At 40.9% G+C, this 23566-nt stretch overlaps 1 protein-coding gene and 1 pseudogene across 1 annotated transcript in view; one reads left to right on the forward strand and one right to left on the reverse strand.

The window, feature by feature from the left end:
* Positions 1-4805: 4805 nt before the first annotated feature.
* LOC132226105 (small ribosomal subunit protein eS8-like) lies at positions 4806-7993 on the forward strand (annotated as a pseudogene).
* Positions 7994-12265: 4272 nt separating this feature from the next.
* Positions 12266-23566, reverse strand: part of FAM186A (family with sequence similarity 186 member A) — a 78234-nt gene continuing 66933 nt past the window's right edge. The window contains exons 8-11 of the mRNA XM_059681143.1: positions 15798-15990; positions 13101-13252; positions 12714-12716; positions 12266-12452 (exon numbers count right to left, since the gene is read on the reverse strand). Coding sequence (XP_059537126.1) covers positions 12266-12452; positions 12714-12716; positions 13101-13252; positions 15798-15990 — 535 coding nt within the window. The remainder of the gene's footprint in view (positions 12453-12713; positions 12717-13100; positions 13253-15797; positions 15991-23566) is intronic.

Consider the following 23566-nt stretch of genomic DNA (forward strand, 5'->3'; position numbering starts at 1 on the left):
AGACCCTCAGTGATGGTCTATTGAATATATATATTATGGAAGGGTCCCAATTGCTAGCGTCATCATGAAAGATGAATCGCAGGGCTGATTTTCAAGAGCCAAATGCTAAAGTTACAAGACCAATTCCCCACATGGGGGCTGATTACATCCCAACAGAGAAAGAAAGAAGAGGCTTTGCAGAATGCAATGATGAAAGCTTCTGGTTCAGATCTGTGCCTTTGGCTGCAACAAGTATGTTGATTACTCAATTATTAATTAGTAAAGGAATCCTTTCAAGTCATCCCAAATATGGTTCCATCCCTAAACTCATATTTGTTTGTATTATGGGATACTTTGCTGAAAAGCTTTTTTTAAAAAAATATATATTTTATTGATTTTTTTTACAGAGAGGAAGGGAGAGGGATAGAGAGTTAGAAACATCGATGAGAGAGAAACATGGATCAGCTGCCTCCTGCACACTCCCTACTGGGGATGTGCCCGCAACCAAGGTACATGCCCTTGACCGGAATCGAACCTGGGACCCTTGAGTCCGTAGGCTAACGCTCTATCCACTGAGCCAAACCGGTTAGGGCTAGAAAGCTTTTTAATGTGAAAACTTGCCAAGAGAAGTTCAAGAATCTTGAGACTTCCCCTCTTGGAGAAGTTTTATGATCAAGACAGGTATGATGATCTTTACCACCTGGGCACTATTCTCAAAAGTCAAAATATGACTCAAATGTGAGTGATCATTCATCTTTTGTGACATCCTCAGCAGAAGACAACATGGCAAAAGAGATGATTCCTCACCCTGGCCAAGTGGCTTAGTTGCTTGCGGTGCTGTCCTGTACACCAAAAGATTGCAGGTTTGATTCTCAGTCAGGGCACATACCTAGGTTGTGGGTTCAATCCCCAGCCTGGGCATGTACAAGAGGAAACTGATTAATATTTCTCTCTCTAAAATAAAAAAATAAATAATAAAAAAACATCCTCGGGGTGAGGAGTAGAAAATAAAAATAATAAACTAGATGTTTCCTCTTTATGAACCAATTCCATTTAGTACTTCTTTTTTTTAAAAAAAAAATATATTTTATTGATTTTTTACAGAGAGGAAGGGAGAGGGATAGAGAGTTAGAAACATCGATGAGAGAGAAACATCGATCAGCTGCCTCCTGCACATCTCCCACTGGGGATGTGCCCGCAACCAAGGTACATGCCCTTGACCGGAATCGAACCCGGGACCCTTCAGTCTGACGCTCCATCCACTGAGCCAAACCGGTTAGGGCCCATTTAGTACTTCTATGAATGAATCTACTCCCACTGGCATTACTGATCATATTGCCCAAGGACCTGATCCCAACTTTAAAGAAAGTCCTAAAAGAAAGAAGATTACACATGAAAAACTAAGAGTCCTGGCCAGTTTGGCTCAGTAGATGGAGCGTTGGCCTGCGGACTGAAGGGTCCAGGTTCAATTATGGCCAAGGGCACATGCCAGGGTTGCGGGCTCCATCCCCAGTGGGGGGTGTGCAGGAGGCAGCCGATCAATGATTCTCTCTCATCATTGATGTTTCTATTTCTCCTTCTCCCTTCCTCTCTGAAATCAATAAAGAAATATATTTTAAAAAGAAAAGAAAAACTAAGGAGTAAGGACAGAGAGTCATATGAAGTCAGGCCTATGCAGGAAAGAATGTCCCCCCAACAAAGTGAAAGTAAACAAATATGGAGACACCTGGGATGAGTGAAACAGGGCATCATTGGATCTACTGAAGGAGTTCAATATCCAGGTTCATCTAGGTGGTCATGCATATCTGCATGCTTTGAGCACAGCGGCAGTCTTCATAAACACATTTAAAACTATAACCTGTTTGTTTTTTTTCGTGGTTTGGCTTATTAAAATAATGTTTAAAAAACACAAATTTTAATGTTACTATTATGTGAATATATTCACCTTGGGAAACTATTTGAATGATGGTATTATACCATGATAGTATACGATTTGTGAAATTTAAGCTTACAGGACAAGGATACTCTCTTATAATACCATCAAGAGATTGTGATGCTCTAGAATCAGCATATATGAAAATAAATGATATCTACATGTTGAATTGGGGTGGGTAGGGGGAGTGAGCATAACTTTAATGTTAAGTTTGACATAAAAAGTTATGAGACCCAGATGCGAAGGGAGAAGTCCAAGAAGCTTGTCCTCCACCCGGAGCCCTTATATCTTGGACGGCACCGTCTGTGTGAAAACAAGCTGGAGAAAAGAAAATGTTATTAAGAAGAGAACCAAGATGGCGGCGTAAGGCACAGACCTGTGCGTGCTGCCTCCCACAACAACGTCGAGACTACCAACTATAAGACAAACAGCTGTCATTCAGAACCATGGGAAAGCTGGCCCAGGGGAAGCTCTACAACTGGAAGGAAAGAAAGAAGAGCACGGAGACTGAGGAGGTTGTGCAGAGGCTCCAAGAACGGAGGTACGGAGTCGCGCGCCAGGCAGGCTGCAACTGGATGCTCGGGTTTTTTCAATCGGAAGGGGATGAAGACTCTCCAGTCCACTGAGCTTGTTTGGAGCAGGATTCTGAGGTCCCAGACCCCTACGGGGAGAGGCGGGACGGCCTTGCAAAGGGCTGGAGAGCGGCTGTCTCACGGAGCTGCTCTCCGGCACTCAGGGATGCGAGATGCAGAGTCGCGAAGAGGCGAGGAGTCGTGGAGACGCCATTGCCCTTTGCCCCACCCTGGTGATTCGCCAAGAACAGAGGTGCCAAGTCACGCGCCAGGCGGGCTGCACCTGGATATGCAGTTTTTTTCAATCAGAAGGGGATGCAGACTCTCAAATCCACTGAGCTTGTTTGGGGCGGGATCCTGAGGTCCCAGACCCCTACGAAGAGAGGAGGGATGGCCTTGCAATGGGCTGGAGAGTGAGAGTGGCTGTCTGGGGGAGCTGCTCGCCGGCACTCGGGGATGTGAGAGGTGAGGAGTCTCAGAGATGCCATTGCCCCTTGCTCCGCCCTGGTGATTCCCGGGGACCCTGCCCTACTCAATTTACATCCCCACCCAAGCTGTGCCAGTGGCACAAAGGGAACCACCAGCGCTTTTGCAGCCTAGCTCAGCAGAATGCAGATTTCAACTCCTCGCATACATAAGGGACACACTCAAGAAGCAGAATCAGGTTCGGAGGAAGCCGGAGCCGGACCCGGCTGGGCCAGTGACGTGGAACCGCTGTACCAGCAAACGCACAGGCAGGTCCACCAGATCCAGTCTCACATGGGACGCTGGGAGACAGCAGACAGGCAGTCTGTGTACTTGGTAGAAAATGAAATCCAAGCAAGCATACCAGATATTCAGCCACCAGGAACACCTGGAGATTTTGTCCAGCAAGGAGCCACCCAACAAAGGACAGAATGCCAAACTTCGTGTTGCTGAGACGGCCCCTGTGAGGCCGAGACAGCCCCAGTGAGACTGAGGTGGCCCCCGTAGGGCTGAGGCGGCCCTCGTGAGGCTGAGATGGCCCCTGTGAGGCTGGGATGGCCCCAGAGAGGCTGGGATGGCCCCCATGAGGCTGAGACGGCCCCAGTGAGGCTGGGATGGCCCCAGCGAGCTCGAATCAGCCCCGGTGAGGCTGAAACGACCCTGGTGAGGCTGAGACGGCCCCTGTGAGGCTGAGACAGCCCCTGTGAGGCTGAGATGGCCCCTGTGAGGCTGAGACGGCCCCTGTGAGGCTGAGATGGCCCCTGTGAGACTGAGATGGCCCCTGGGAACCTGAGAAAAATACCACATGAACTCACTCACTTACGGATAATAAGGACCATTATAGACTGATGAACAAAAATGGATACAGAGGCAGAGCAGCATTGAGCAGACTGTCAAACTACAGTGGGAACCCTGGGGAGGGTTGGGGGGGGTAGGAAATCAACCGAAGGACTTGTATGCATGCATATGAGAATAACCAATGGACACAAGACACTGGGGGGTGGGGGAGGCCGGGGGAATGTCAAGAGGGGAAAAAAAGGAGACATGTGTAATACTCTTTGTAATACTTTAAGAAATAAAAAAAAATAAATTTTTTTTTTAAAAAGTTATTAAAAGCCTTTATCCAGTGGGGGCAAATTCAAATTTGATGACTATAGTAGGTGTTATTCTATTATATGGTAAGTATGTACTAATGCCAATTGTATTTATGGAATCTAATAAAAATGTCATTGTTACCTATATTTTCTTTTTAGTCTGCTCTTTTGCTTCATTTTCCTTAGAGTCCATGTGCTGCTAACTAAACATAGTGATTTACAAACAGCTCCTAATCCCATATGTAAAAACCAATACATTATACCTTAATAAAATGATACAACTTTCCTTTTCAAAAATATATTATATGCTAAAAATGTTAGCAGTGGTATTATGCCTGAATAGTAGGGGTCAGAAATGATTTCTTAATACCTTTTATCATACTAAAAAAGGCAATTTCCTTTTTAAAAAAATACATTTAAATTATTTAGGAAAGGGATTTTTTTAATATATATTTTTATTGATTTCAGAGAGGAAGGGAGAGGGGGGGAGAGAGAGAGAGAGGGGGAGAGAGAGAGAGAAACATCAATGATGAGAGAGAATCATCGATCGACTGCCTCCTGCATGCTCCCCTACTGGGAATCGAACCCACAACCCAGGCATATGCCCTTGACTGGAATCGAACCTGGGACTCTTCAGTCTGCAGGCCAATGCTCTATCCACTGAGCCAAACCGGCTAGGGCTAGGAAAGAGATTTTAAGTAGAATGGCAGATGGTTAGCCTGGAAATAAGAAATGTGGGATCACTCCAGCTGGCACCAAGCCATGGGCATCTCTTGGGACAACTGGCACAAACAACAGCAAGAACTGGGGCAAGAGAAAGCCCTACCACAGGAAGTGAAACTATGACCTGCTGCCAGCACTACAATTGGCCTGCACAGCACACACACAGTCCACACGCGGGGAGGCAACAAGAAGTACTGAGCCTTGAAGCTGGATGTGGACAACTTCTCTTGCGGCTCAGAGTGTTGTTCACGCAAAACAAGGATTATGGATGCTGTCTACCATGCATCCAACTACGAACTGGTCCACACCAATATCCTAGTAAAGAACTGCATCGTGCTCACTGACAGCACCCCATACCCATTATGCACTGCCCCTGGGCCGCAAGAAGGGGGCCGAGCTGACTCCTGAGGAGGAAGAGATTTTGAACAAAAATGATCAAAGAAAATTCATTAGAAATATGATGAAAGGAAAAATAATGGCAAAGTTAGCAGGCTTGTAGAATAGTGGTTCTCAACCTTCAGGCCCTTTAAATACAGTTCTTCATGTTGTGACCCAACCATAAAATTATTTCCGTTGCTACTTCATAACTATAATGTTGCTACTGTTATGAATCGTAATGTAAATATATGATATGCAGGATGGTCTTAGGCGACTCCTATGAAAGGGTCATTCGATCGCCAAAGGTGTTGCGACCCACAGGTTGAGAACTGCTGTCACAGAGGAACAGTTCCACCAGGCAAGCTTCTTTTTTTTTTTTTTATTAAATCTTTGTTGTTCAGATTATTAAAGTTGTTCCTCTTTTTTCCCCCCATAGCACCCCTCCACCCAGTTCCCACCCCACCCTCTGCCCTTATTCCCCCCATACTGTCATCATCCATAAGTGTACAATTTTTGTCCAGTCTCTTCCCGCACACCCCACACACATTTCCCCCTGAGAACAGTCAGTCCACTCCCTTTCTAAGACCCTGATTCGATTCTATTCACCAGTTTATTCTGTTCATCAGATTATTTATTCACTTGCTTTTAAGATTCACTTGTTGATAGATGTATATTTGTTGTTCATAATTTGTATCTTTACCTTTTTCTTCTTCCTCTTTTTAAAGGATACCTTTCAGCATTTCATGTAATACTGGTTTGGTGGTGATGAACTCCTTTAGCTTTTCCTTATCTGTGAAGCTCTTTATCTGACCTTCAATTCTGAATGATAGCTTTGCTGGGTAAAGTAATCTTGGTTGTAGGTTCTTGGCATTCATCACTTTGAATATTTCTTGCCACTCCCTTCTGGCCTGCAAAGTTTCTGTTGAGAAATCAGCTGACAGTCGTATGGGTACTCCCTTGTAGGTAACTGACTGTCTTTCTCTTGCTGCTTTTAAGATTCTCTCTTTGTCTTTTGCTCTTGGCATTTTAATTATGATGTGTCTTGGTGTGGTCCTCTTTGGATTCCTTTTGTTTGGGGTTCTCTGCGCTTCCTGGACTTGTAAGTCTATTTCTTTCACCAGGTAGGGGAAGTTTTCTGTCATTATTTCTTCAAATAGGTTTTCAATATCTTGCTCTCTCTCATCTTCTGGCACCCCTATAATTCTGATGTTGGTACGCTTGAAGCTGTCCCAGAGGCTCCTTACACTATCTTCCTATTTTTGGATTCTTTTTTCATTTTGCTTTTCCGGTTGGGTGTTTTTTGCTTCTTCCTATTTCAATTCTTTGACTTGATTCTTGCGATCCTCTAGTCTGCTGTTGGAACTCTGTATAATATTCTTTATTTCAGTCAGTGTATGCTTAATTTCTAGTTGGTCCTTTTTCATAACCTCGAGAGTCTCACTAGATTTCTTAAGGGTCTCAATACATTAATCGGCGGTTTCTAGAAAATTCTTGAAAAACCTTAACAGTGTGGTTTTGAACTCTATATCCAGTAGTTTTCTTTCCTCCATTTCTGTCATTTGTCACCTGTTTCTTTGTCTCCACATTTTTTATGCTTCCCTGTGTTGATAGAGTGGCTTTCTGTGCTAGGTGTCCTATAGGGCCCAGTATCTCAGCTTCCCCAATTACCTGAGGTGGACACTCTTGGTGCACCCCTTTGTGGGCTGTGTGCACAGTCTTGTTGTAGTTAAGCCTTGATTGTTGTAGTTATCACTGGGAGGAATTGACCTCCAGGCCAATTGGCTGTGAGAATCAGCTGTGTCTGCAGTGGGAGAACTTCTGTGCTGAAGACACCCTTCTGGGGCAAGACTTGCTTCAGTGGGGCTTTGGTGCTCACTGAGTCTGCCCCCTGGGTGTGTCCCTTATGGATCTGAGGAGTTGTAATCTGGGTGGTGCCACTCTGACCACTGGGTACACTGGCTCTTGGGTCTCTAAGGAGGTGCTAATTTAGCCTCTGCCTGAGGCTACCCAGCAGGAGCTATGGAGAGATCTGCAGATTCCTCTTCTTTGTTTGGGGTTTGGAGGTGCCCAGATGAGGCCCAGCTGTGAAGCAATGCAAGCTGCTGTGGGGCCTTGGGCCTTCTTTTGAAAGTTCTGGGTTTCTTTGACCCAGCTGCAGTTTGTTAGGTAATTATCAGATTGCAAAGGGCCAGGCCATTCATATGCAAAAGCCTCTGCACACAGCTTGGGTGGGGCAGGGTCTCAGGGGATCAACAGGGTGGAGCAAACAGCTATGCCTGCTCCTCAGTCCTACCCTAAGAGGCCCCAAGCCTCAGTGTCCCAGTAATCACTGCAAGCACCTCTGAGATAAAGCCGCCCTCAAGTTCCTCCTGCTGCCAGACAGTCCAGTTTTTCCCTGTATGAGTCTTGGTCCCCAGAGACTCGCCCAGAACTGGAGTTCAGAGCAGTCTGGAGCTTGAGACTCCCTCCTGATTGAAAAAGACAACGGTGTCCTCAATAGCCAGCCCTTTCCACATGTGCCTCCGTACCTCTGCACTTTACTTCCACACCTCCTCTGAGTCTCAGTGTGCTTTTCTCTTTCCTTCTAGTTGTAGAATTTCCACTCAGCCAGCCTTCCTGTGGTTCTGGATGATGTCTGTTTTGTCTTTTTGTTGTATTTTTGAAGTGGTTGTGGGAGACAGCAATTTCCGGTGTTTACCTATGCCGCCATCTTGGTTTCCTCTCCAGGCAAGCTTCTTGTATGCATCCCTTTAAGACCAGGCCAGTATGTCAGAGCAAATGTCTATGCACTAGAAGGTAAGGAGCTGGAGTTCTATCTGAGGAAAATCAAGGCTCAGAAAGGCAAATAACTCCTCCTCCCTCTTATCTTAGCTCATGTAATAAAGGTGTTTATTGTTCTAAAAGAAAAAAAAAAAGAAAAAAAGAAGAAAGAAAGAAAAGAAAAGGAAAATGGGAGAGCAGCATCCTGTGTAGCCAGCATAACTGTCCAGGTTGTTGGTATATCCTGACAGTGGAGACAAATCCAAATTACAGTCTTATGTCACAGTCATTGGTAGCACATAAGTAGCTTCCTCTGCCTTGATTCTGTATTTACCGGGCAACTTTCCAATTTATGGCTTGTGTCCTAAGTCTTTTTTCCCCTTTTTAGGGAAAATGCTTTAACAAGTCAAGGCAAGCATCTGAACCATTTACTTATTTTCAAGCATGCAACACCCCGCCCCCCACCTGTAGGACCATCCCTTAGGGCAGCAGTTCTCAACCTGTGGGTGGCGACCCCTTTGGGGGTCGAACGACCCTTTCATAAGGGTTGCCTAAGACCATTGGAAAACACATATATAATTACATATTGTTTTTGTGATTAATCACTATGCTTTAATTATGTTCAATTTGTAACAATGAAATTGGAGGTCACCACAACATGAGGAACTGTATTAAAGGGTTGCAGCATTAGGAAGGTTGAGAATCACTGCCTTAGGGAAATAAAGGATTATGACACATCACACTATGTGTCAGCTTTCTCTACCTATAATTTAAACAAGATCTGAAGAGTGAAAGACAGTATGTGTATGTATATGCTTATGTGTGACACAGAGTAACAGTGTCACAGAGACATAGGGTAAATTTCAGAGAAATGGCAGATTCCATCATTCTGACCCTAACATTTGTCTACTGTTTGGTAAGATTTTTCACACAAGATAGTCTTTACCTCAGCGGAAGAAAATATTTAAGCAATTTAGCATAAGATAAGTTTCATGTCTACAGTATGGTGAATATAACTTGTTTGGAAGTCTGGTTCTGCCTCAGCTTCCTATTCTCTAAAATGCTTGCTCTATTTACCTCATCAGGATGGTTGTGAAGTTAAATTTGATATTAGAATCAGGGTGAAAAGCACCACACAGTTGTGAAGTGTTACTGTTATTACTATTATTTAACAGGGAGTAGTACTTCCCTCAATAAGAATTCCAGCACATATTCTACAACTTCCAAAGCTTCCTTTTCTCCAAGAGAGTCCTGTTGAAAACTGTTTTTTGATAGTTGTTATCTTTTGTAACTCCTTAGTATTTCCTCACCCCCTGCTTTGATTATTACCTCTTTGGGGACAAAAACATAGACTTATTCATTCATCATTAAACTTTTTTGAATATTTCTAATGGGCCAGGCAAAGTGTCAGACCTCTGAGGATACAACGAGACAGATGCATAAACAGATAATTAGAATATGTGGGTAAATATAATGATAGAGTAATAGGCTTAGGATATTACAGGAGTGTGGAGAGCTGACACCCAAGGGCAATAGGCAGAGTTAGGAAAGGCTTTCCTGAGGGGAAAACTATAAACTGAATAAGTCAGTAGTACTTATGGCTGCAAGGAACAGACCTCCTGGTTAAGGATGGTTGAAGCTCTAAGACCATTTATTACTCACTTAAAAAGCCCAGAAACAAATAGATGTATCTAATAACTGGATGTCATCAAAGACAGGTTTCTACTTATCTCTCTTCTCTGTGATCCTTGGTGTATTATCTTTCTGTCCTGTGGATATCAACTCTTTGTTGCCAAAGATGGCAGTAACTCCAAGCACCATATAACACATCAAGGCAGAAAGAGAAATTTTAGTTCTAGTCCCCCCTGTTGGAAACAGGAAGGAAGGGAACTGGGGAGTAGGAAGGTTTTCATTTCATATAGTTTTTATTTTGTAAGAGATAAAGCAGAAGCAGCCATACACTATTGGCCCTGGATCTTTGTACATATTGTTCCTTCTGACTGGCAACCATGGTCTCTGGAAACCTTCCCAGTTACTGTATCTCAGTACCTAGTTATAGTACCTGGCGCATAGTAAGTAGTCAGCAAATGTTCTTGAAAGCAGGCAGAACAAAAGTAGAGACAGTTGAACACAACAAGCAAGTCATCTCCCAAAAATGTAGTCTCAAATCAGGAGAGTAACAAGGCCATAATAATACAGAATGGTAAGCCCTGGCCAGTGCAGTCAGTGGTTAGACTCAGAGCATTGGACTGGGCACTGAAGGGTTTCGGGTTGGATTCCCAGTCAAGGGCACATACCTGGGTTGTGGACCAGTCAATGTGTCTCTCTCACATTGACATTTCTCTCTCTTCTCCTCCCACCCTCCTCCCTTTCATTCTCTCTGAAAAGCAATGGATAAAATATCCTCAGGTGAGGATTAACAACAAGAACAAAAAGAATGGTAAGCCCTGGCCAGTGTGGCTCAGTTGGTTGGGCAGGCATCATTCCGTGCACCTAAAGGTTGTTGGTTTGGTTCTCCGTCAGGGTATGTTCCCAGGTTGCGAGCTGGATCCCCAGTTGGGGGCGTGCAGGAGGCAGCTGGTCAATATTCCACTCTCACATCGATGTTTCTCTCCCTCTCCCTTCCTCTCTCTCTAAAGTTCAATAAATTATCTTTTAAAAAATATATTTTTTACTGATTTCAGAGAGGAAGGGAAAGGGAGAGAAAGAGATAGAAACATCAATGATGAGAGAATCATTGATTGGCTACGTCCTGCAACCTCACACTGGGGATCAAGCCTCCAACCCAGGGATGTGCCCTGACCAGGAATCGAACCATGACCTCCTGGTTCATAGGTTGACGCTCAACCACTGAGCCACGCTGGCTGGGCTCAATAAAATATTTTTTAAAAAACAACAACACAAAATGGTAAGTGCTAGGATGTTGTTAATTATAAGATACATTGAGAGCACATGGGAGTCAGAGAAGATAGCTTTTAAAGTGTGATTGTTTAAGCTGAGTCCTAAAGGACAGTAGAAATAACTAAACCCAGAAAGAAAGAAAATCTTCGGTTTGTACTTTAATCGACACAACATAAAGTATATATAATCCTCTTTGGGGAAGGAAGGACCTTGAAGAGATTCTAGTGAGAAAAAAAAAGGAAGTATAAATAGTAACTGATTATATAGCATCCATTATTAATTTAAGATTTCTAAAAATTTATATTTTCTGTAGTTATTTTAGTGAAAAATAGCAAAAATCCAAGACTTTGCCCTAACCGGTTTGGCTCAGTGGATAGAGCGTCAGCCTGAGGACTCAAGGGTCCCAGGTTTGATTCCGGTCAAGGGCATGTACCTTGGTTGCGGGCACATCCCCAGTAGGGAGTGTGCAGGAGGCAGCTGATCGATGTTGCTTTCTCATCAATGTTTCTAACTCTCTATCCCTCTCCCTTCCTCTCTGTAAAAAGTCAATAAAATATATTTTTAAAAATCCAAGACTTTAATTTTCTTATAATGTCTTAAATTTTTTTCCACTGTTTTCAGCATCTCTTACTCTGAAAGTTTTCAGGCATCTAACTCTACATTAAAACTAATACATACATATTTTGCAATAGCGTGTAAAAATGGAGGTTTTGGCATAATAGAAGAGTTGCCTGTATATTAAATACAGGATGCCTAGTTAAACTTGAATTTCAGATAAAAAATAAATAGTGTTTAATATAAGAATACAATTGCATGGACTATACTTATAGTTCTAAATCATTAGTTGCTTATCTGAAATTCAAATTTAATTGGGTGTCCTATATTTTTATTTGCTAAATCTGGCAACCCTAATGATTGATACCAAATTCCAAAGAGAAGTGCTAAACTAGGATTTACAAAGTAATTGACTCTTAATCTCTAACTCACTCTGAGAGTATGAAATCACCAAGTGAGAACCTGGTTTAACAGAATTTGGAAAGATGGATCCATGTCACCCACCTTCCCTATCCTTCAGTATATCCTGGGATATAAGCACTTAATGTATCTCAAGTTGGGCCTAGATATGGCAGCTGCATTTAAGGTATGTTACTGAACCATGAGGTAGACAAAAGCATACTACTATGGGTTTTCTGGTACTTTCAATAATAAAATCCCAATAATAACGGATGGAATTCAAAGTGGACTAATCTAGTGTTAGATTAGGTTTCGTGGTATTATAACTGGTTGCTTTGTTCATATTATTCCATAGTGACATCTGCAGGCCTCCGGAGAGAAACACTAAAACAACTAATAGTTTTGGTAACTCCTTGGTGCTGTAAGAGAAAGTTAAGTTGGGTGGGGAGGAGGTGGGGAGCCATTTGACCAAAAGCCCAATTATCAGAGTGCTTCGAGTCCTTAACTTACTGTGATTGAATGGATGCAAGAGATTTTCTGAAGGAAGACTGAACATCTAACTGGAGCAGCATGGGGATAGGTGGGTACCCACCCAGCTGGGCCCACAGTGAATGTAGTGATGTCTTCTCAGCTATTGGGTAGCTTGAAACGGACTGATCAGCATTCCAGATGGTTGCCATCTGGCCTTCTTGTCTAGAGAGTCAGAGAGCACTAATTGAAATCACCAAACTCTGCTGCACTCCATAGGCAATCAAAAGATATGATTCTTATTCTCCCCTTTTTTCTCCACCACCACCACCCTGTCCTATAATGCCCTCCCTCACACTGAGGAACATTAGCCATGCCCACTTTGACTGAGAAATGAATTAAAACGGCAGAATTTGCTGAAATCGTCCCACCTCCCCCTAAAAAAGCTGCATTTCCATGATTTTACCTAGTAATCCATTTTAAAACTGCCTTCTTAGCTGCCTGGATTACTGTATATGGACCATATCCAGAAAACTTTTTTCTTTTTTCCCAGCAACAATCTTTTTCCTCTTCTTTCCCAAAGCTCTTACTTTTTTTAAAAAAGTTATACTTCTAAGTTTCTTCATTGTGTATTAATTTGCTGCTTAGTAAGAAAGAATCAGCTTCTTTTTAAAAAGGGAACTCAAAATTGGATATTAGATATTAAGTAGGAATATATATAAATAAGCCTCTTGTTAAATTAGCTAAGAAAATTAATAATCCTTAGACTCTCCACTATACCATATTATAATTGTCAGGGAGGGGAAGATCTTGGGCAGAAAAAAAAGCATACCATCCAAAGAAAGTTTAATGGCAGTCTTTCCTACCACATACCTAAATTTCTTGAATATGTCAAATTTTCTGTCCTCTTTCACTAGTAGCTCTAGGAATGGCTGTTGAATAAATCTGGTAGGAGCCGGTTTCTGCTTTTTGTCGATGAGCAAAGGTACAGGTTGACTAAGATTCAATTGATACATATCTTGGAGCTAAAAATAAATAAATAAAAGAGGAAACAATGAAAAGAAAGGGCCAGAATCTTCAGGAAGGTCTTCTGAGCTGGCCATAGCTTAACTACAAGCATGACGCTTCATTTATCATGGATTTGCAAACCCTATTTCTCCAGTCTCCTCCCCTTCTCCAACTACTACTCCTCAACCTCCACCCCACCTCCAACACAATTTCAGTGGTGGCCGCTATGATATATATAAACCTAGCTCCTGCATAAGCTCTGATCCTAGCCCTTTCATCTCCTAGCTGTGTGACTTTGAGTTAGTTGCTAACTTTATCGATACCTCTTTCTCCTTATTCTATGAGGGTAATAACACAGGGTTGTTGTAAGAATTGTATAACATAATATATATGGGAGCACTTCATAAATTGTAAGAACTATGCAAATGCAATGATAGCAAACATTTACTGAATCCTTGCTGAATGTTAGATGCTTTCTACATAATAATTCATTTGATATTTACAACAACCTTATGAGAAAGGTGCTGTTATTGTCCTTGTCTTATACATGGGGATTTGGAATTCAGAAAATTTAAGTGGCTTGTCCATGGTCTCCTAGTTTGTATGTAGTGGAGCTGATTTGAACCCATGTAGTCTGGTAGCAGAACTAACTTCTTGACCACCACCCTGACTCAGTGAAAGGTATTTATTTTATTTCTAGCCTCTTCTCTCTTTTGCTTTTTCCTCCCCCTTCTTTATGCCTTGATACCCACCTTATCATCTAGAATCAGCCGTGGGCAAACTACAGCCCGCGGGCCGGATCCGGCCCATTTGAAATGAATAAAACTAAAAAAAAAAAAAAAAAGACCGTACCCTTTTATGTAATGATGTTTACTTTGAATTTATATTAGTTCACACAAACACTCCATCCATGCTTTTGTTCCAGCCCTCCGGTCCAGTTTAAGAACCCATTGTGGCCCTCGAGTCAAAAAGTTTGCCCACCCCTGAATTCTAGATTAAGGCTGCCTTGCCCTAACCGGTTTGGCTCAGTGGATAGAGTGTCAGCCTGAGGATTCAAAGGTCCCAGGTTCGATTCCGGTCAAAGGCATGTACCTTGGTTGCGGGCACATCCCCAGTAGGAGGTGTGCAGGAGGCAGCTGATCCATGTTTCTCTCTCATCGATGTTTCTAATTCTCTATCCCTCTCCCTTCCTCTCTGTAAAAAAAAAAAAAAAAAAAAAAAAAAATCAATAAAATAGATTAAGGCTGCCTGGACCCCAGACCCTATTCATCCTCTGACATGCCCTAGATATTGTGATTCCTGTTAGACAGTTCATGACACTGCCAACTGATCTTGCTTTCCACTTACATTGGCCATATTTTCCAAGCAATAAACTGTCAAAAATATCCTTCTTTTTTTTTTTTTACAAAGATCTTTAATACTTAAAATGTAGCCCTTCTGGAAAATTCAGAATATGTCTGATTTGAATCAGGCTATGATGAGAAGTTTCTGTACCTTCTAAAGTAGCAAGTAAACTGATCTTATTAAGTAACTAAATTAATTAATTTAGTGAAAGAAAAGGATATATAGATATAAAATGTTTCTAGAATTCCCAGGATGTTCCAGAATTTTGTGCTAGAACATGTAATGGGAGTGTGTAATCCAGAGCAAAGTGCTCTAATCTCACCTTTATAACTTTTTGGAAGGTCATCTCAGAGGAGGCTCTGGGACATAATGAGTGGATTGTTCGAGTTAAACAGGGTTTCCTCTGCATGGTGCTATGTAAGCAAGTTAAATAAATCCTTATCTCCTTTCTTGTAAACTCACCAAATTAAAGCTTGCTTTCTGATAGTTGTGAGGAAAGGAGTAACTGTCATGAATCAGTTGGAGAGTAGTGACTTCAAGAGAGGCTGGTAGATGTGGGTTGACTAGGAATGAGTTGAACACTTCTAGAAGTCTCTCCTATTCTAATCTTTTCTCATCTAGAAAGTCCAGCCAGTATTCCTGTTGTCAATTTAGGAGTTTCACTGAAGTCACAGTGTAATTGATTGAATGGTGAAGCCCCAGAAGATATGTTCACCCAGAACCTGTGAATGCGACCTTATTTAGAAAAAGGGTCTTTACAGGTGTGATTAAGTTAAGGATCTCAAGATCAGATCATCCTGGATTAACCAGGTGGGTCCTAAATCCATGACACATGACTTTGTAAGATTCAGAAGTGAAGACAGACAAGCTGGGAAAAGGGCTAAGGGAAAAATGAATGCAGAGTATAGCGGTTATGCAGCTACAAGTCAATGAATGCCAAAGATTGTCTATAGCTACCAGGCTCTTGGAGAGAGACATGAAATACATTTCTCAGAGCCTCCAGAAAGAACCATCTCGATTCTTTCTTCATCTTGATTTCATAAACTGGCCTTCAGAACTCTAAGAGAATACATTTCTGTTGTTTTAAGCCACAAAGTTTGTTAAAGTAGCCCTAGGAAACCAATATACAAGGTATCTCCCGATAAATGTTATTTTCAAAGCTTACCACTCTCACTTTTCTTGTAACATACCAGGGCGAGGGAATAGAAAACAGATTACCTGGCTAAATAAGAACATCATTTTCCTCAGGCACTGATTCCGTCTCTGCTCTAGAGACTTTTGCTTCTCGGTCCAGACCCCCATCATCTTTTTCTGGTAGCCATCAATTCTGTTCAGCATTATGTAAAGATTCTGGGTCTCATAACCTTTCCCACTGTTTTGGATGGCTAGTAATCTTTTGATTATGTTGTTTCTGGAAAAAAAATGAACAAGAATTAGATTGATATAATTACTGACCTTAACTCAACAAACCTGGCCTTAGTTACTTCAATTCTCATCTCATCCTTAATAAGTAGAGAGGGATGGGATAGGGATGGGAGGCTTACTTAACCAAATCTTAATCTAGTTCCATATATGACTAAACTTTCAAAAATCTATGACTGTCAAATTTTTATTAACCCTTCACAGTTTAGTGTTATAATAGTGTTTTTATTATTATTTAAATACATTAAAATTCTAGTATTGATATGTACAAGACATAATCCTATATAATAAAAGGGTAATATGCAAACTGACGCTAACAGCAGAAAGACTGGGAATGACTGGTCACTATGACACACACTGACCACCAGGGGGCAGACGCTCAATGCAGGAGCTGCCTTCTGGTTGTCAGTGTGCTCCCACAGGGGGAGCTCTGCTCAGCCACAAGCCAGGCTGACGGCTGCCTTTACAGCGGTGGTGGTGGGAGCCTCTCCCGCCTCCTCAGCAGTGCGAAGGATGTCCGACTGCAGCTTAGGCCTGCTCCCTGCTGGCAAGTGGACATCCCCCGAGGGCTGCCGGGCTGCCAGAGGGATGTCTGACTGCCAGCTTGGGCCCAGTCCCCCAGGGAGCGGGCCTGAGCCAACAGGTGGACATCCTCCGAAGGGTCCCAGACTGCAAGAGGTCATAGGCTGGGCTGAGGGACCCCCCCCGAGTGCACAAATTTTTGTGCTCCGGGCCTCTAGTTCTATATAATAAAAGCCTAATATGCTAAATGTTTGGTGTCCGGTAGTCTGTTCAACCAATCAAAGCGTAATATGCTAATGATATGCTAAGGCTGCTCAACCGCTTGCTATGACATGCACTGACCACCAGGGGCAGACAGTTGAGTAGTCAACCAGTTGCTATGATGTGCACTGACCACCAGGGGGCAGATGCTCCTACCAGTAAGTTAGCTTGCTGCTGGGGTCCGGCCATTCAGGACTGAGGGAGCCGGGCAAGACACACCTGGAGCCCTCCGCAGTCCCTCCCCAGCTGGCCAACGTCCCGCATCCCCCCACCCCTGGCCCCGATCGTGCACTGGTAGGGGTCCCTCAGCCTGGCCTGTGCCCTCTCCCATCTGCGACCCCTCAGGGGATGTCGGAGAGCTGATTTTGGCTTGATCCCGCAGGCCAGGCCGAGAGACCCCCCCAGTGGTGCACAAATTCATGCACCGGGCCTCTAGTACAATTATAAAAAAGACAGTGTCTTTGCCTTCAAAGCATTTCAAAGCCAGAATAGGAGACTAATAAATTAACTGTGTCAAAGAGAGAATGAAACAAATGCTAAATAAAAATGTAAACATGCTATTTGAACAAAAACAAATGCATAATTAGTTATAGTAAAAGAAATAAAGAAGGCTTTATAAGAAGATGTTGAATAGGATCTTGAGGAATAGTCATAAAAATGTATTCTCATCCTAACTGGTTTGGCTCAGTGGATAGAGCATCGCCCTGCGGACTGAAGGGTCCCAGGTTCGATTCCAGTCAAGGGCATGTACTGTGGTTGCGAGCACATCCCCAGTAGGGAGTGTACAGGAGGCAGCCGATCGATGTTTCTCTCTCATTGATGTTTCTAACTCTCTGTCCCTCTCCCTTCCTCTCTGTAAAAAATCAAAAACATATATTTAAAAAAATGTATTCTCATAGCATACCACCATGTTTGGGTCTCCTAAACAGATAGTGTTTCACCATCCCCATACTACAGGAGAGGAAAGGAATCTGGGCCAAAAAAAAATTTTTTTTTAAATTAAAGATTTTTGAAGTGATTTTTACAGAGAGAAGGGTGAGGGGGAAGAGAGAGGCAATTAGCTGCCTCCTGCACACCCCCAACTGGGGATCAAGTCTGCAGCTGGGTTATATGCCCTCACCAGGAATCAAACCAGCAACCTCTTGATGCATGGGTTGATGCTCAACCACTGACTGACCCATACTGACCAGGCTAAATGATTTTCTAAAGTCACATAAATAAATAGCATATTTGGGAAGCAAACCTAGATCTTCTCTCTTTTCAGAATACCAATATTTCTCAAAGTGTGGACTGAATCATTTGTCGGGGAAGGAAGAAATGCCTGTTAAAAATACAGATTCCAAGGTTCCTCAGACCTTTTTAATCAAAATCTTGGTGTGTAGGCTTTGAGATCTGTATTTTAAACAGAATCTCAGGTAAATCTTAAGTTTGGGAAGAAGGGGATGAGGAATTCCAGGTTGAAGTAATACTTAGTACAAATGTAAGAGAATGGAAGTTATATTTTGGGAATGGTGAATAGTCTGAGACTTTTAGACCATGGATATATGAAAGGATATGGTGGGAAGGAGACTGGAATGGCTGGATTATGAAAGGCCTTAAAGGGCATGTTAAAGAGTTTGGATTTGGGGGGCAGGAGTTGCCAAGAGGAATAATTGAAGATATGTTTCTGAACATATGTGTTTTACATACATATTATAAACACACACAGAGAGAGGAAACAACTCTTAGGTCCCTTTTGTGGGTTATAATTAATAACTTAGAACCTACTAAATATATGGATCATTTAATACTTAAACAGGTCAATTTTCTGAGTTAACTTAGTATATTTAATTAAATTAATTTTCCAATAGCCTTGGATTTTTTTCCATGTCCTATAGGTAATTTTCGTTTTTTTCACTCTTAAACCGTCTTTATTACATGTGTTTTTGATAACTTCTCCATATCAATTATAGAATGCCTATCACACCCAGTCCCATAAATAACACTGTTCTCAATGAAGCAAGTGGGTAACATTCTTATCACCATCTTTTATACTATTCAAAAGTAGTTAATATTATTATACTTCATATCTTCTCACCCATATAATGTCAAGAATCTTCTTGACCTAGCTATCTTTGTTATGGAATCTTTAATCTATCAATATTTTATTCCTTATTATACCTGTTGGTGATCTGATTATAATAACATTAAATATTAAATAAGAACTTTCTGGGAAAAATGAATTCACTTTTGATGGGATTAAAGTTATACTTGAATAAGTTAAATATTGTTACAAAATGTTGATCTATATTTCAATTTTTAAATGATTTTACTGAAGCAGGTCAGATCATGTCCCTTAGACTTCAAAATCTCCAGTCAGGGGGAAGAGGAAAGGGGAAAATGGGAGATATCTGTAATACTATCAACAATAAAAAATATATGCAAAAAATTTAAAAATCTCCAATAAATCTGAACAAACTAATTGCCATATAAAAATTAAGAAAGCTGTCTAAGAACTTCCCTTCAAAAGTACCAAGCCTATATAATATCATAGATGAGATCTGCCAAACCTTAAAAGAACAACTAATTTTACTGTTAAACTCTCAAGCATAAAAAAGAAGTTTTCACATTTTTTTTTTATGCAAAAAATGAGTATTTTATTTTGGCAGACTAAAAGAAAAGAAAGAAACAAAACCACTGTTTTTCTACATTGAGGTGAAACTGTGTTAAAATTTTTTATCAATCAAATACATTCCAAAAGAAAATGTGCTCTATGAAGGTTCCAAAGCACAGGCAAATCTTAACACAATAATATGGGAATCTGTAATACTGAAATTGATTGTTTTGACAGGGTGTTTAACAAACATAACTTTTGAATTATAAAACCAGCGAAGCAATCTCTTCCTAGTAACTGTGTGGAGAGAAGAAGTTTTCACATTTTTTAATGGTAGAAGCTTAAAATTATATTAAAAATTGACAAAAATAGCACAAACAAATTGACAAAGATAGCACCAATCCAACTTACTAATTAATGTAAAACAACACCTAAATGAAACATTAGCAAACAAACTTTATAACATTCAAAGAAGGATACACCAAGGACAAATAGGATTTATTCCAGGAATGCAGTGATGGTTTAATAAAATTAATTATATTAATAAATCTGAGTAGAAAGTAATATTTTCTTTAATGCACATGAAAATGACATGTCAAAATCACATTTAATAAAAAATGTGTTTTAACAAATTTAACAAAATTCAACATCCACTCTTGCTTTTAAAAAAAAACATAATGGAACAGGAGCAAATGGATACTTTAATATGATAAAAATGTACTTAAACCTAATAGTCAGTATTTTTTTACTGATAAATATAAGAAAGATTAGAGACCCAGTGCACGAAAATTTGTGCATTGGGGGGGGGGGGTCCCTCAGCCTGGCCAGCACCCTCTCACAGTCCAGGACCCCTTAGGGGATGTCCACCTGCTGGCTTAGGCTTGTTCCCCAGGGGATCAAGCCTAAGCTGGCAGTCAGACATGCCTCTGGCAGCCCAGGAGCCCTCGGGGGATGTCCGACTGATGGGAACGGGCCTAAGCCGCAGTTGGACATCCTAGTGCTGCCACAGAAGCAGGAGAGGTTCCCACCACTGCTGCTGTGCTCACAGCCCTCAGCCCAGCTTGTAGCTGAGCAGAACTCCCCCTGTGGAAACACACCGACCACCAGGGGGCAGCTCCTGCATTAAGCGTCTGCCCCCTGGTGGTCAATGCATGTCATAGCAACTGGCCATTCCACTGTTAGGGTCAATTTGCATATTGCCCTTTTATTATATAGAATATTCATCATTGCCACTATCTTTTAAACCAATTTATAGTTATTTATTTTTTTTTAAATATATTTTATTGACTTTTTACAGAGAGGAAGGGAGAGGGATAGAGAGTTAGAAACATCGATGAGAGAGAAACACCGATCAGCTGCCTCCTGCACACTCCCCACTAGGAATGTGCCTGCAATCAAGGTACATCCCTTGACTGGAATCGAACCTGGGACCCTTGAGTCCGCAGGCCGACGCTCTATCTGCTGAGCCAAACCAGTTAGGGCTTATAGTTATTTTTTAATAAATAGTTATGAAAGGGCTTATATTTTGGCCATCTGAGATACATAGAATGGAGAAAATAAGAACAAAGAAGAAATTGACTTATGTTAAGAATATTTTACAACTTTTTCAGAAAAGAGAATATCAATATAAGTGATCCTTTAAACACACTTGAATATGAATTTTTTTAGAAAAATAACATGGGGCTACAGGAAGGCACTCATAGCTGTTACTCAGGGCAGTCAAATGAATAAAGATGACCTGGTAGCCATATCACCAATATTTTTTTAACAGAGTCCTGGAGATACTAACCAATTCAGATAATCAAGAGACAGAAATTAGATGTTTAAAAATTGGCAAATCTAAATGTAAAATATTATTATTGGTAGGTGCTTTGATTATATACCTGGAAAACTCAAAAATATCCATTAAAAAACTTTCACATGCTTGAATACCATAAATGGCTGCATACAAAATTGATATAGAGAAATCTAGCCTTCATTTATACAAATAATGAGTTAGAAGATATCACAGAAAGAGAGAGTCCATTTACAATAGTAACCACAAAAATAAAAACTGCCCAGCTGGCATGGATGAGCATCGACCTATGAACCAGGAGGTCACGGTTCTATTCCTGATCAGGGCATCTGCCCTGGTTGTGGGCTTGATCCCCAGTGGGAGGTGTGCAGAAGGCAGCCAATCAGTGATTCTCATCATTGATGTTTCTATCTCTCCCTCTCCCTTCCTCTCTGAAATCAATAAAAATATTTTCTAAAAAACACAACTACCAGGATATACACTTATGGAAGAATATGGAAGAGTTATACAAAAACCTTTTCCAGAAGGACACACATATTCTTGAACAAAAAGGGAGGTATACCATATTCTTGGATAGGAAGACAGTGTTAGTAAAGATAAGCTAGATTTGCTGTTTTAACAACCCCAAATCTTAGTGGCTAAAAAGAAAATTTTACTTGTTGTTCATACTACAAATCCACCAGGGCTCAGCAGGGAGAGCTTCGTTGTATACTCTCAAGAACACAGGCTATAAAAACAGCTATCTTAAACATCGTAGGTTATCGTGGCAGAGGAAAACGAGACTCTGGAGGGTGTCAGACTAACAATGCTCAGCACAGAAGTGACACATACCAATTCTGCTCACATCTCATTAACAAGGACTGGCAAACACTGTAATGACTATGACAAAGACTCAACATCATGAGAATAAAACTGCAATAAATAACATGGAATAGAAGTGACTCATATATATGTAATCAGTAAAAAATAATAAAAAGTCCAGATATGTACCTAATTGATACAAGGATTTATCATTAAGATACGTTTAAATAAGTAGGGGGAACTGGGTAGCCATGTATGTGTGTGTGGGTGGGTGGGGGGTGGGGGGGGGCCAGATCCATTTCTCACAACAGAATGTTGTGAATCAAAGACTTAAGTATAAAACAAACAAAAAAATGAATAACCAACCATAAAAATACTAAGAGACCTAGAAAGGACTTTTAAAGATCATAATTTTTAAAATGTATATTTTTATTGATTTCAGAGAGGAAGGGAGAGGGAGAGAGATAGATAGAAACATCAATGATGAGAGAGAATCATTGGTTGGCTGCCTCCTGCACACCCCCTACTGGGGATCGAGCCCACAACCTGGTATGTGCCTTGACCGGAATCAAACCAGGGACCCCTTCAGTCTGCAAGCCAACACTCGGCTAGGGCTAAAAATCTTAATTTTCTACAAAGCAAAAAATACCAAAAGCAGAGTAAAGAAAAGTGGGGGGAAATTTACAATTTGCATCACAGACAAGGGGCCAATTTTCCAAATATTTTATCAGATCCCCCAAATGAATTTTAAAAAGCAAGCTGACAACCCTAATGAGAAATGGGCAAAGTATTTTAATGGTGTCTTCACCGAAAATGAAATACAGATGTCCCTTAAGTCTAGAAAAAGACGCTTAACCTCACCAATAATAAAAGTAGTGACAATTAAAGCAGTAAAATGCCATATTTCATCATTATATTGGCAATGAACAAAAAATTTGATAATAGTTTGTGTTAGTCCTGATGTAGGGAAATACCAATTTATAACACTAACCAACATGTAAATTGTTACAACCTCTTTGGAAAACAATTTGACAAAAATCACAATTATAAAACACTTACCCTTTGATCCAGAAATTCTACTAGGAATATACATACATATATATGTGTATACAAGATTGTTCATAAAAGTATATTTTTATAAAGCAAAATGTTGAAAACAGCATAAATATCCATCAGAGGTTAGGTAAATTCTGGTAAATCCAAACTTTGAATACTATGGAACTATAAAATGAATGAGTAGACTCTTTATATACGAATTCCCAAGTTATCTAACACTTAATACCTAAGTTCAATTATGAAAAAAAATCAAACATGGTAACTTTAAAATATGCAAAAAGGGGGATAAAAGAGCATAGTACTTTTCTACATATGCAGAAAATGTTATGCATATGCATTAATAGCCCTGGGGAAGAGGCCTAAAGGCTAGGATAGGATTATTAGGGAGACTTCTCTTTATCTCATTTGAATTTTTAAAATATTGTACCAGGTGAATGCCACTTATTTTTTAAAATTTAAATAAAACTAAGGAAAAAAGACGTAAGAGAACTGGAGATTGACCAGGAACATGTTATTTAAAATTCTCGAATAGATTTT

The sequence above is a fragment of the Myotis daubentonii genome, chromosome 2 (assembly GCF_963259705.1).
Source record: "Myotis daubentonii chromosome 2, mMyoDau2.1, whole genome shotgun sequence".
Classification (NCBI taxonomy): Eukaryota; Metazoa; Chordata; class Mammalia; order Chiroptera; family Vespertilionidae; genus Myotis; species Myotis daubentonii.